General features: G+C 38.4%; 2 protein-coding genes across 4 annotated transcripts in view; one reads left to right on the forward strand and one right to left on the reverse strand.

The window, feature by feature from the left end:
- The first annotated feature begins 4,392 nt into the window (after positions 1–4,392).
- On the forward strand, positions 4,393–5,289 carry LOC120425340 (PITH domain-containing protein GA19395). Its single transcript, XM_039589832.2, has 3 exons — positions 4,393–4,782; positions 4,844–4,948; positions 5,013–5,289. Exons 1-3 carry the CDS (start codon positions 4,463–4,465, stop codon positions 5,221–5,223), a joined length of 636 nt encoding a protein of 211 aa, XP_039445766.2. The 5' UTR covers positions 4,393–4,462; the 3' UTR covers positions 5,224–5,289.
- Positions 5,290–5,380: 91 nt separating this feature from the next.
- The window catches only part of LOC120427360 (uncharacterized), a 33,069-nt gene continuing 25,614 nt past the window's right edge, over positions 5,381–12,835 (reverse strand). For all 3 annotated transcript variants that reach the window (XM_052707604.1, XM_052707605.1, XM_052707606.1), the window contains exons 4-6: positions 9,868–10,262; positions 9,686–9,807; positions 5,381–9,630 (exon numbers count right to left, since the gene is read on the reverse strand). In XM_052707604.1, the coding sequence (XP_052563564.1) occupies positions 8,857–9,630; positions 9,686–9,807; positions 9,868–10,262 (1,291 nt within the window). In that variant the 3' untranslated portion in view covers positions 5,381–8,856. The remainder of the gene's footprint in view (positions 9,631–9,685; positions 9,808–9,867; positions 10,263–12,835) is intronic.

Consider the following 12,835-nt stretch of genomic DNA (forward strand, 5'->3'; position numbering starts at 1 on the left):
CATACAATCAGTCATTTAAAAATATCCGAAATCCTTTATTAATAAGTTTTTAATGCGATTCTCATTTTGTCCCTCTCTCCTCAATTGCACTAAGAAAGGCGTAAAATGAATTTGTTGTCTTTCTACGCTGAAATGATTTGGAATTTTTAAATCCAAGATGGTGATGAAATATTGGAATAGTAGTTTATGCAACAAGTTGCAAAAAGTAGGTTTTTTCAGCACGAGTCGTGCAAATGCCTGGTTTACCGTGTTGTATGAATACGATTATTGCTGAAAAAACAAATTTTGCAACGAGTTGCTTACAACATTTTTTGCAATTTGCAAACGTTTCTTGAGTGGAATTTTGTGTTCAACTTCCATGTGTTAAGTCAATTCACCGGGCAAAACAAAAAAAAAATGTTGAAAAATGTTACTTTTTGACACAAGTGTTGAAAAGTAGAACTTTTCAGAAATGGTTTGGAAGGTTTTAATTTTCCATTCTGTTAGTTTTGGTAGAAAAAAGTAGGCCGTTTCGTCGCTCGAGAGTGACAAGAAAAGTAAGACGATTCACGGCGGAATCCAAAAAAAAAAAATATTTTGAAATTTTATAGCCAATCAACTATTTAACTACAATATGTTCGAATTTAATATAAAAAAACGAAAAACATTGTTTTGTTTGTGATTCGATTATGCAGAGTTCTTACAAACCTTATGACCCTTTGTCCTTTTTCCATTTTCATCTATTTGTTTAAATTTTAGACCCAACAAAACCGAATATTTTGGAAAAGTCATTCAAAATATATAATATGATGGAAATTGAGTTAATTTCTGGTCACTTATCTAACAGTTGGAGATTTACGAAATCTAATTTTTATTCATTATAATGGTCATATTTTGGATTTAAATGATAATTTTACATGGAAACCCAAAATATGACCAAAAATCGTTTTTTCACACTTTGGCTTAATTCTAAGTACAGATTCAAGTTCAGCGGTCAAAACTACATGGAAAAACTTATATTTGGACAATTTTCGAATTTCGTTAGGGTGGTCCCATATGGTTTTCCCTTGAAAATTAGACTTTTTCAAATGAAGATATTTCGAGTTTAAAGGAAAACAAACACCTCTGAGATTTTTTCATCCTTTTTTTTATCTCCTTTTTCAAATGCATCCTGGCGCTTAAAATTTGAGTTGGCGAATCGACGCGCGCGAGAATCCGCGAGAAAGTGCTAGAAGATTCTTGAATTCATTGAAAGGGTGTGTCGCGTGGCCTTGAGAGTTTGGCCCTCAGTCGTGTGGTGTTCGTGGGGGAGATCAGTTGGCGAATCGACGCGCGCGAGAATCCGCGAGAAAGTGCTAGAAGATTCTTGAATTCATTGAAAGGGTGTGTCGCGTGGCCTTGAGAGTTTGGCCCTCAGTCGTGTTGTGTTCGTGGGGGAGATCAGTTGGCGAATCGACGCGCGCGAGAATCCGCGAGAAAGTGCTAAAAGATTCTTGAATTCATTGAAAGGGTGTGTCGCGTGGCCTTGAGAGTTTGGCCCTCAGTCGTGTGGTGTTCGTGGAGGAGATCAGTTGGCGAATCGACGCGCGCGAGAATCCGCGAGAAAGTGCTAGAAGATTCTTGAATTCATTGAAAGGGTGTGTCGCGTGGCCTTGAGAGTTTGGCCCTCAGTCGTGTGGTGTTCGTGGAGGAGATCAGTTGGCGAATCGACGCGCGCGAGAATCCGCGAGAAAGTGCTAGAAGATTCTTGAATTCATTGAAAGGGTGTGTCGCGTGGCCTTGAGAGTTTGGCCCTCAGTCGTGTTGTGTTCGTGGGGGAGATCAGTTGGCGAATCGACGCGCGCGAGAATCCGCGAGAAAGTGCTAGAAGATTCTTGAATTCATTGAAAGGGTGTGTCGCGTGGCCTTGAGAGTTTGGCCCTCAGTCGTGTGGTGTTCGTGGGGGGGATCCGTTGGCGAATCGACGCGCGATAATCCGCGGCAAAGTAGTGAAGTTTCTTGAATTTAATGATAGAAGGCTTCGCGTCGTCGTGTCTTTCTGTTTTTGAGCCGAGTTACTAAAAATTTAATTTTGTTTTGAAAGCCCTTCCCATAGCATCGATGCTCGGATGGCACGCCGACGGTAAGAACTAAAAAATACGGGATTGAGAATATAATTAAGTCATTTTCAAAGCGTCGAAGCTCGTAAGGCAACGATTATGTTTCACTTTCTGATCATATCATCTACCAATAATAAATCCGGATCTAGTTTAAATTGTACGTCACCGAATAATGCGTTAATTCAAATTTCATTTCGTTTTGAAAGTCCATCCCAAAGCATCGTTGCTCGGATGGCACGCCGGCGGTTTGAAGTAAAAAATACGCGAATGATAAGTCCTTCTCATAGCGCCGTAGCTCAGAAGGCAACGATTATGGTTCACATTCTGGTCATATCATCTACCAAGATGAATCCTGACCTTCCCTTTCCTTCCCCTACTAACACAATTCCCCCACTTCCCGTGATGCTTGAAGGAGATGCTGTGGATTCAACGGTCTCATGCGGTGTCAACAGGTATAGAGCGACAAACTCTGTGTCTGATGAGTCTGCAACTTCAACTATCGGACTAACATTCCTACCTTTGTTGAACTGCATCTCCTTGGGGGGGCGCCGGTATTGACTTAAAGCAGAGATCTTCAGGGGTTATACAGTGAGGATGATTAGCTCCCACTACTCATCTGTTGGTTCATTGTGTAACTTCAGCTGATCCGTCAATAACGGAGTAGCAGCTCATTGGCAGTCAACCATGCTCATGCTCATGCTCATGCTCATGCATCCTGGCGCTTAAAATTTGGCATTTGCATCTTTCTTATCTTAAAATGGCTGTAACTTTTGACCCTTAAGTCCAGATTGACTAGTCAAAAGATAAAAATGTTTGTAAAGCTCTAAAAGTGCTCCGAGTATTACTTTTCTCTAAAACTTAACTCTGTATTGCCACGTTCAAAAAACTGTTTTTTTTTAAGGTTTGCTCAGATGCTATCTATAGATTTGGTCGTTGAAGGCGTAGATTACGAGATAAAATTTTGATGTCTTCGACAAAGTTGGTTGTATTGGCTATTTTCAAAATCACTCTCATCGTGAATCACCCTAATTTTGAACCAAACCAAAAGTTGCCCTTTATTATTTACAACAACTCTCCCGAAGACACTAAAGCTCCAAAACTTCACAATTGTTCAGAAAATCCTTTTTCCACTAAATTTTGCGATCTGGACCACTGTGCATTGTTGGTAATGAGTGAGGAAGACACCAGCCAATTAGGTGGATTAAGTTAGTTTTTAGAGCATGATTATAGCCTAACCAAGGGTACTGATTGCTCAAAATCAATCACTCCATTCGCGAGCGCAAATAGCAGGCGACGCGATACTGCCCTGATGAATTCCTACCGTTTGTCACTTTCAATCCATTCGCTCCCGAACACTCTCTTTTCAACTCTCCTTCTCTCTCTGATCGGCTCAGTCTCCGAACGGCTCAGGCAGGCCGAACGTCGCCGATCACTCTGAACTGAACACATTTTTTCTCTGATGCGCTGCGTTATACTCATTGATTCGGGTTGCCTAAAATCAATGTTATCAATTAAATTGTGCATTTATTTTGATTTCATAACATTATAGACACCATACAAAGAAACTTCCACAAAGAAAAAATCAAATTGATGGCAAACTGAGGGCGTGAAGACAAAAAGACTGCCGCGCTGGCATTTTGTGAGAGTGGCTCTTCGCTGAGTATGTTAGTGTGTGAGTGTCGTCGAGCGGCGGAGTAGGCAAATATTTTCACGATGTATTTGTTCGCTGAGTGAACAGTTCGGGCCACTCGCTGGATGGATGCGAGACTCATTCGCTTATGAATCCTAGCGGGTTGGAATAGGTGACGAATGGATAGGCGATGAGTGAGTGGTTTCTATTCATTGAGCCGAAAATCAGGACCCTTGAGCCTTAGTGAGAAAGGCATGGCGGTAATCCGAGCGGTAGGGCAGATTCGAACTATCCAGCTTTTTAATCGAAAATGGCGTTACGAATGGTGCACGCCCGAAATGTCAAAATCACGCAGTGGTACCAACATTATGAAAAAAAGTATGCCATGGCATGACAGCCACACTTTTTTTTCTCTAATGTTGGTACCACTGCGTAATTTCTAGCTCAAGTACGGTTTCCTTTTTTACTCTTATTTATTTATTTTTTTAACAGTTGCAGAATTATAAAATTTTACACAATTTTATTGTTATATAAACTTTTATTCACGAACACAGACAACCACACACGGTCGACTCACCTTTCCACTTCTACCTTTTTGGTTCAGCTTATCATCTGTCACTGCGATGTTGCCTTTGCTCTTGACATTCGTAAACACTTTCTGCTTCAAAACAGACCAATCATCATCCCAGTTGACCGGCTGATTCAGAACCTGCTTGCTTTGAATTTCTTAATTGCCACCAAATTCCCCGTTAAAATGTCCCACAACCACTCGCACGGCCACGGGGGGTGTGCCCACGAGGCGCTCGGAATCGACGACGAGCTGGAGATGGGCATCCAGTACAGTTTGTACGAAAAGATCGACATGCTGAACGTGGAGTGTCTGAACGAGGAAAGCGAAGGGTCCGGCCGGACGGTGTTCAAGCCGTACGCCCAGCGGCTGGATTTCGACAAGTTTGTGACGAGCGATGCCGACGAGGAGCTGCTGTTCAATGTTCCCTTTACGGGGAACGTTAAGCTGAAGGGCGTCATTGTGGTGGGGGCGAACGACGATAGTCATCCGAAGAAGATGCGATTGTGAGTTTGTGGGGAGGGATGGCAGGTTGCAATTTATTTGGCTCTCTTTATACATTTTTAGGTTCAAGAATCGTCCAAAGATGACCTTTGACGATGTCGGTGCCCAGGCCGACCAGGAGTTTGAACTGGAAAGGGACTCTAATGGCGTTATCGAGTATTCTACCAAGTGAGTTTTTATTTTTTGTTATCATATTATGTACTAACTTAATTCATAAAACACAACTCAACAGAGTCGTCACCTTCTCGTCGGTCCACCACCTCTCCATTCATCTGCCCACCAACTACGGCGACTCGAACACCACCGTGTACTACATCGGCCTGAAGGGAGAGTTCAGCGAGGCCCACAACCACGGCGTCACGATCTGCACGTACGAATCGCGCCCCAACGTGTCGGACCACAAGAACGACGTGTTCGATTCGGTCAACCACCAGGTCCAGTGAGTGTGATATTTCTGAAAAGTTTTGTGCTTTCTTTTTTTCGGAATATAAAGTTAATTTATTAAACTTTCTCTCTTTGTAATATTGCTAGATTAAGTGAGAAATCCATTTGTGAAGAAAATGTCAAGTTCAAGAAGTGGAAGAAATGAAAAAACCCTTATTTTGTATTTTTTTATTTGAACGTATTTCTACAAAAAAGTAACATACAATACATACAACAGAGTTTTTACTCAACTGTAACACAAACAGTTGATGCTCTTAAAAGGTAGAATTTTGATATGGTCGTTTCTAAACTATGTTTGCCAAATTTAATGTGTTTCCTTTAAAAATCTTGCCTTAAATTACAATCTTATGCTTGGTTATTACACTTGAAAACACTTTGTTTCCACTTGATTATGAGTTATTTTAGTGGAGGAGAGGAGAGGCGAAGGAGTGTTTTACTAACATAGCAAATTGTACGTACACTGAGTTATTTCACACGACAGTTGCCGGACCACGGTAATAATAAATAGTTTCACTTGTTTAACTGGAGGGAGGGACTGCTGGTGGGCGGGGCCTGGGAGGATAAAGGGTGTACACGTTAATAGCGACTTAACAACTAATGAGATTACTTTGCGTTACAGCTTTTTGAGCGCTTGCTTTTGGGGGAATGTGTTTGTTTACGATAGTTTTTATTTGTCTGCTACATAACTGTTGTTTTGAGTGTATGTTTTTTTGAGTAACGCAAATTCTGTGATCATTATTCAAAATGTCACTTTTCAGATGTTCTACAACATTATTTTTGAAAAAAGAGGAATCAACTTTAAATATATCAAACAAACGAGAAATTTTATTGGAAGTTGGAAGTTCAAATTAAGATTGAGAGCTTACATTTGTAGGTTTTACATTCCCAAAAAACACTATTTGTTGAAAAAAGTCATAACTTGGTCAAAACAAACTGCCAGTCATGTCCTCCCAGTCACGAAATATTCTAGCAGAGCTGGTTCTGTCAGAATCCTGCTAGAACGGTAGAACATTTTTGCTAGAATGCTGTAAGAATATCTAACTCTGTAAGAACTCTGCTAGAATCCTGCTAGAACGTCCTGACTGGGCTATAGCTCAAAAGTGTTCCACTAAAACTCTTGTTGTATTTTCATTAAAAAAAATTCGTTCACGCAAAAAATAAAATTTCTGAGCCCAGCCTATAATTTTCGTATGGTCTTAAAAATCATTTTGCCATCGTTACCTATCATTATACATTAATAGTTACGTGAATCCAAAATTTCAGATTTTGAACTGAGCAAACACAATTAACAGAACTTTTGGTTACAGAGCGAAACATTTTTGAAAAATCATGATTCTTCAAAAATATTAAAAATATATTCAAAAAAGTGCAAATTCATTTCAGAATGTTTTAGAAAATTTTCAATCAAAAAGTACTTGACAATTTGTTTGAATTATTTTTTTCTTAAAGTTATAACCAATTAGTTCTGTGCAAAATGTATTTTACTATTTTGTAAAGTGTCCAACGTTAAAAAAAATCTTGAAGACTCATTCACTCGCGATCACAAATCGAACGCAACGCAAAACTGCTCAGACCGTTTCCTACCGTTTGTCATTACCACACCAATCGCTACTGAATTCTCTCTCTTTGCTCTCCCGCTCACTCCAAGCTGACTCAAAATAGTCTGCTCAAAGCTGACTCAAAATAGTCTGCGATCGGCTTGGTTACGTTCATTTATTAAACTGCTTATAATCAATGTTATCAAAAATGTTTTGCAATTATTCTTTTGATAGCACAACATCAAAAAAACGTTTGACAGCAATAATAAATTGGCGGCTAACTGTGTTAGTGCAGGCCAAGTGAGCGCCTCGCTGGTATTTTGTTAGATTCTCTCCTCTCTGAACATATTCGTTTGTGACTCGGTTCGACGGACGGAGTAGGCAAAGAAATTCACGAATTATTTGTTTCGTTGTGTGAGGCAATTGGCCAAGGTGCTGACAGCTAGCAGTTCTTGTTCGCTCGCGAATGGTTGCGCGCTTCAGTCGGCAAAGATTCGTTCGGCGTTGAGTGAGTGATTTCTGATATTCGAGCCGAAAATCAGGGCCTTGGTTAAAAATAATATTTTACAAAACTTAGATTTTTTTTATCGAATTCGGTAGTTTAAAAATCGGTAAAGTTTAGATCAATAAACAAACAGTCAAAATGAACGAAATTTTACCGAATTTCGGTTGTACGACAAACAATAATGAACTTCATTACCAAATTTCGGTAAGTTTTTACCGAATTCGGTTATATTCAGTTTACCGAACTGTTTAGCAGTTGAAAAATCGGTAAACTTTACCGAATTCGGTAAAAAATTTAAGTGTGTAACTTTTTAAATAAGACAATTATTGATTGCTTAGTTTTAACTTTAATACAATAAAATAAAAATCAAAAATTCACCGTATCATTTGAAAAAAAAACAGATAACTTTTTTTCTCCTTTTGAAATGCTACACAGCTGAAAAATTAGTTATCCAGCTGCGTGTAAAAGGCCTGGGTGTAAAATAAAAATTTGCATTATTTTATACAATTTTATGTAATTTTACACCTTGAAATATGTAGCCCATCAGTATCGAAAACCTACTTGACCGAAATGTCAAGCGTTAATCCTTTCAGCTATTCATCGGTCTGACGGCCGAGTGGGCTATGGCGCCAATCCTTACTGTTGGTGCTGTGTTTGAATCCCATCGGTTGCAACTTTTTTTGTGGTTGCAAAAATTGTACATGCACTGTGTAATATTAAGTGTCTATTGTGACGAAGGTGATGTGCATGCTTTTGCATGCGATTTTACCATCGGTTTTTTTTGCTGGTTATTGTTAATCCGAATGTTATGAAAAAATCTTTGGAAAGATAGAAAAATTTCACATTGGGTCGTAGAAAAATATTTTTTCAGCACGAGTCGTACATTTATCCAACGAGCTTAAATACGACGAGTGCTTAAAAAAATCAAGTTTTACAACGGGTTCCATACAACATTATTTGAAATTTCGAAAAAAAACCCTTTGAATGGAATTTTAAGTAAAATGACTTAGTGATAATTCAATTCACCGATAAAATCTGAACAATATTGAAAAATATTACTTTTCACAAAATTTAAAACAGATAAATTTAATGCTTTTTACCAAATCAGACCATTAATAAACAGCAACATTCTAAAACATCTTTCTGAAAAATGTCATTCTATAACTTGTTCAAACTTGATCAGTTATGTTCACTTCTTATGTTTTCGTCAGCTGTAAGTGTTTATTTTTGTGCTATTTGTTTTAAATAGCTTATCTTCTTAACACTTACTTGTATAAAGCTATTTTTTGTTTCGTTTCCCCAAATGATTTTCCGTTAAATGACTAATTTTTCAACAGGTTGGAAAGCAGGGAATGTTTTAAAATTTCAATATTTTTGTTTGTGCAATGTAAATTCCAGGAAGACCATCAAGATATTGATTCGTTTAGATTTGTGTGAAACTCTTTTTTTTATCAGAACAAATGAAGGACGATGAATGATTCATGACTACAACGTACACATTTTAAGCTGGCTTAACACTGCTCTAACATAAACTGCTCGTTGAGGGGGCTCGATTTGCTTCAATTTCATTTGAGTAGCGCAGATCAGGCTCACTTCTTCGGCGCGAAGTAATACTTGACGGGTAACGCCTTCGGGGTGATAATTTCGTCATCCTGCAGCAAGAAGTCGTCGTCGCTGCCGTTTTGCTCGGTGATCTCCAGCGGAACAAACTCCACGTCGGCACTGGTCGTGAAGAAGGTCCGGTGCGTTGTCGAAGTGGCCGCTGGCGTTGGTGTCGTGGAGGAGGTCTGATCCGGCTGGCCGACGTCCGTGGTGTAGATATCCGAGCCGACGTCCTCGGGGACGTTCTTGTCGGGGGTTTTGATCTCGGTGATGGCCGTCACTTCGTCTTTGAGGAGTTCCGGGTAGAGCACGTCGTCCACGTAGAACATGGTGCCGAGGTTGTAGACGAAGACCTCGGACTCGACGATGCGGGCACTGTTGACGGTGACGTTCTGGTCAAAGGTTCGGTGGATCTTGACCGGCATTCCGCCGATCGTGTCCAGCACTTCACCGTCCTTGAGATCACGATCGTACAGGCGTCCCTTGATGAAGTGGTTTAGAAGAAGTTTGACGCCCTTTTCGGACGCTAGCACGTTATCCGGCAGAATGTCGAAGCTGTACCGCTCAAAGGCCTCATCTGTTGGGACGAAGAAGGTGTAGTTGGAGCCGGAGATAAACTGGGCAATTTCGGCCGTGTTGAGGAAGCGCGTAATCTGCGTGAATCTGTTATCCCGTTCCAGGGCCAGGAAGGAGTGCGACAGGAATTGGGCGCCGAACCAGGGGAATGCCAGCAGTGGGGGCGTTTCCTTGTCCTTGTGCATCTGGAAGAAGATCGTTGGTTTAAACTTCCCCAGAACAACTTCAACCTTCTCTTACCTGATGTAGTCGCGACACAACGGCTTCCGAAACAAACAGAACCTCAGAGATTACAAACACCTCGACTCCGTTGGAAAGCGTGTAGTCGTACATGATCGATACGTTGTTTACGTTTGGAATTGCTGCAATTTAAATAAATCGAATTAAAGACAACCTACAATCATCCACAAATCTCAACTCACGCTTGCTCTTAAGTACGACCATTTCTCCACCCAGCGTTTTAAACTTTTGCTCGCCAGCCCCACTCCTCAAATCGGCCATCCGTGGAGGTTGCCGCACGCGGACAAAGTGGTTCCGCAGCACACTCTCGGTGAACTCCTGCACGCTAAACGGGTAGAAGCCCCAGTCGATTGGGTGCCACCGCTGGAAGGCCGTATCGGATGGGATCAGGACCATGTATGAGCTGTCGTCCAGTAGTTGACTTAGGTTGCTGCTGGACAGGAAGTGCTGGAACACTTTGGTGCCGGATTTCATGCTGGCCAGGAAGTTCATCAGGTGCTGGCCGATGCGGTTCTCCTTGATGGCGGCCAGTTCTTTGGTGGCGTTTTTCATCTCGAGGCGTTGGGGTTCGTTGTAACTGCAAACAGATGGATGTTTTTATTATTATTTGTAATTTCTGAGAACATTTAACACAAATTGATTTTTGAAAATCGCTTCATACTAACAACATTAGAAAAAAATTGAGTCTGAGGGACAAATTCTAAAAATCTGTAACATTAATCAGGCTGGACGAACGAACTTGATGTCTTCGGCAAAGTTATTCCCTGGATCACAGTCTACAAGCTCATGATTTTGATAAATCCAAAAATAATTAAGAGACTGAAAACCCAAATCAAAAAGCACTATTCAACGGATCAAATATCGATCCCAATACGCCAAGCATTGTTGCTACAAATCAAGATTACATATTCTGAAGCTGTAGGTTTTTTTTCTCTGTGGTCTAGAAATTCTTTTTAAACGCTGGAAAGTGACCAATAACATAAAAAAATAAATGATGTTTTAAAAAATGGTTTCAATAAATTTAAATTAAAAAAAAAAAGAACTTGAACCAATGCCTATGATACTTGTGATAAATGAATAAAATGTTTTATATTGTCAAGCTCATTTCTCACCTTAAGTATTGCAGTCCATAATTACGCAATTTTAACTGAGTTTTTTATTTTGTATTTTTTTAGATGGATAAATTCTAATACAGTCCAGACTCGATTATCCAAAGCCCTTGGCAAAATTTCACTTCGGATAATCGAATCAATTTTTTTTCTTTGTCTTATTTTTGATTGTCGAGCTTAAGTATGACCCCTCAACTACTCTAAAGTGATTTAGATTTATTTTTAATCTAAGATGCATTTTTTAATTTAATATGCAATCAACCATTCAAGTTTGACGAATTTGATGTTAGAAGTAAATAAAATGAAAAACACGAAAAAAATTTTTTTTTGATTCGATTATCTGAAGTTCTAAGCAAACTTTCGGATAATCGAACTTCGTATAATCGAAATTTCGGATATTCGAGGCTGCGGATTATCGAGTTTGGACTGTATTGGTATTGAAAGAAGTAAAATTTTGTTTGATTATTCATTTTTATTAGTATATTTTTAAAATACTTATTACTTAAATTTTTACAAAATTCCTTATTTTAACGAAAATACTCAAATTTTCATTATTTGCAAAATGGGTACAAGACGATTTGAAAAATTTCATGATTTTTACCGTTTTAGAGTTTTTATAAATTACCCAAATATTTACAATAAACCGTATTTTTTTAAATGGACTCAAATTTTTATAATTTGCAACATGAATCTCAAACGATTCGAAACTTTGAATACATTTCCGCTGTTTTTTCCAATTAAAAATATTTATTCAGAACATATATTTTACTCCAAAAACTCTAAATGAATGGAAATGCATGTAAAATTTCAAATTGTCTGATATCCATATTGCAAATTAATGCAAATTTGAGTATTTAAAAAAAATGTTTTTTTGTGAAAATTTAAATATTCAATTAATTTTTTTTTTGGTAAAATCGCGATAACTCGTGATGTTTATAAGCAAAACCTCTATGTTTATATATCAAAATTTTTGTAATTGTTGGCTCTACAACTTTGTAGAACATAATTACACTCTAAAAAATAACCCTGTAATGTTAGAAAAAAAAACACGAAATCTTAAAATAAAAAAAATTGTTCTAAATGAAAAAAATGACCCTTCTGGGTCAATGTAGATTCGAAAAGAACATTAAATTTCCCATTAAAATGACATGTTCCAAAATTTCTTACAGTCGAGTAACGAAAAATGGGAGAATTTTTAAAACTCTTTTAGTGTTTTTTTTCGATGAAAAATACGTTTTTTCAGAATTCTGAGTACGCCATCAAATCGGGCGTCTAATTTTACATAAAAGTCCCCTTGACACCAAATTTCCATCTCATCACCGTTTCAGGCTGCAAATTATTGAAAAACACCTCTTTTTTTGCATGTCCAAAAATGGAGGGGGTCCTACCGCCCCTCCGTCACGAGATATCAAAAAACGGACCTCGGATTCGTGATCAGGGACAAAAGTCGCCCCTTAGGACAAAGTTTCACGCAAATCGAAGAGGGTCGGGGCAACTTTTCCCGATTTCGTGTGAGTTGGTAGAGAATTACCCAATTATGAAAAAATTTAGTACTTTATAAAAAAAATACATTATTTCGTGGAAATTTTAGTATTTCATTCAAATACTTCGTATCTTTTGGGAACCATATTGAAAATTTTGAAAATTTGAGTGCTTTTAAAAAAATACTGTATTTCATGAAAATTTGTGTATTTAATTCCAAAAACTCCAAATCAGCGAAAATGTGTGCAAAATTTCGAATCGTCTGATACCCATTTTGCAAATTGTTAATAGTTGAAAAAATCCTCTATAATTCATACGTTTCGGAAGAGCTCAATCTTAAATGTGAAACAGACAAAACTTATTTTTTTTAAATCGTGATAACTCGTGATGTTTATAACCAAACCCCTTACAAATCAATATTTTTGTAATTGATTGCTGTACAACTTTGTAGAACATTGTTACACTCTAATAAAAAACACGAAATTTTAAAACGAAAAAAGTTGTTCTAAATGAAAAAATGACCCTTCTGGGTCAATGTAGTTTCGAAAAGTACATTAAA

The sequence above is a fragment of the Culex pipiens genome, chromosome 2 (genome assembly GCF_016801865.2).
Source record: "Culex pipiens pallens isolate TS chromosome 2, TS_CPP_V2, whole genome shotgun sequence".
Lineage (NCBI taxonomy): Eukaryota > Metazoa > Arthropoda > Insecta > Diptera > Culicidae > Culex > Culex pipiens.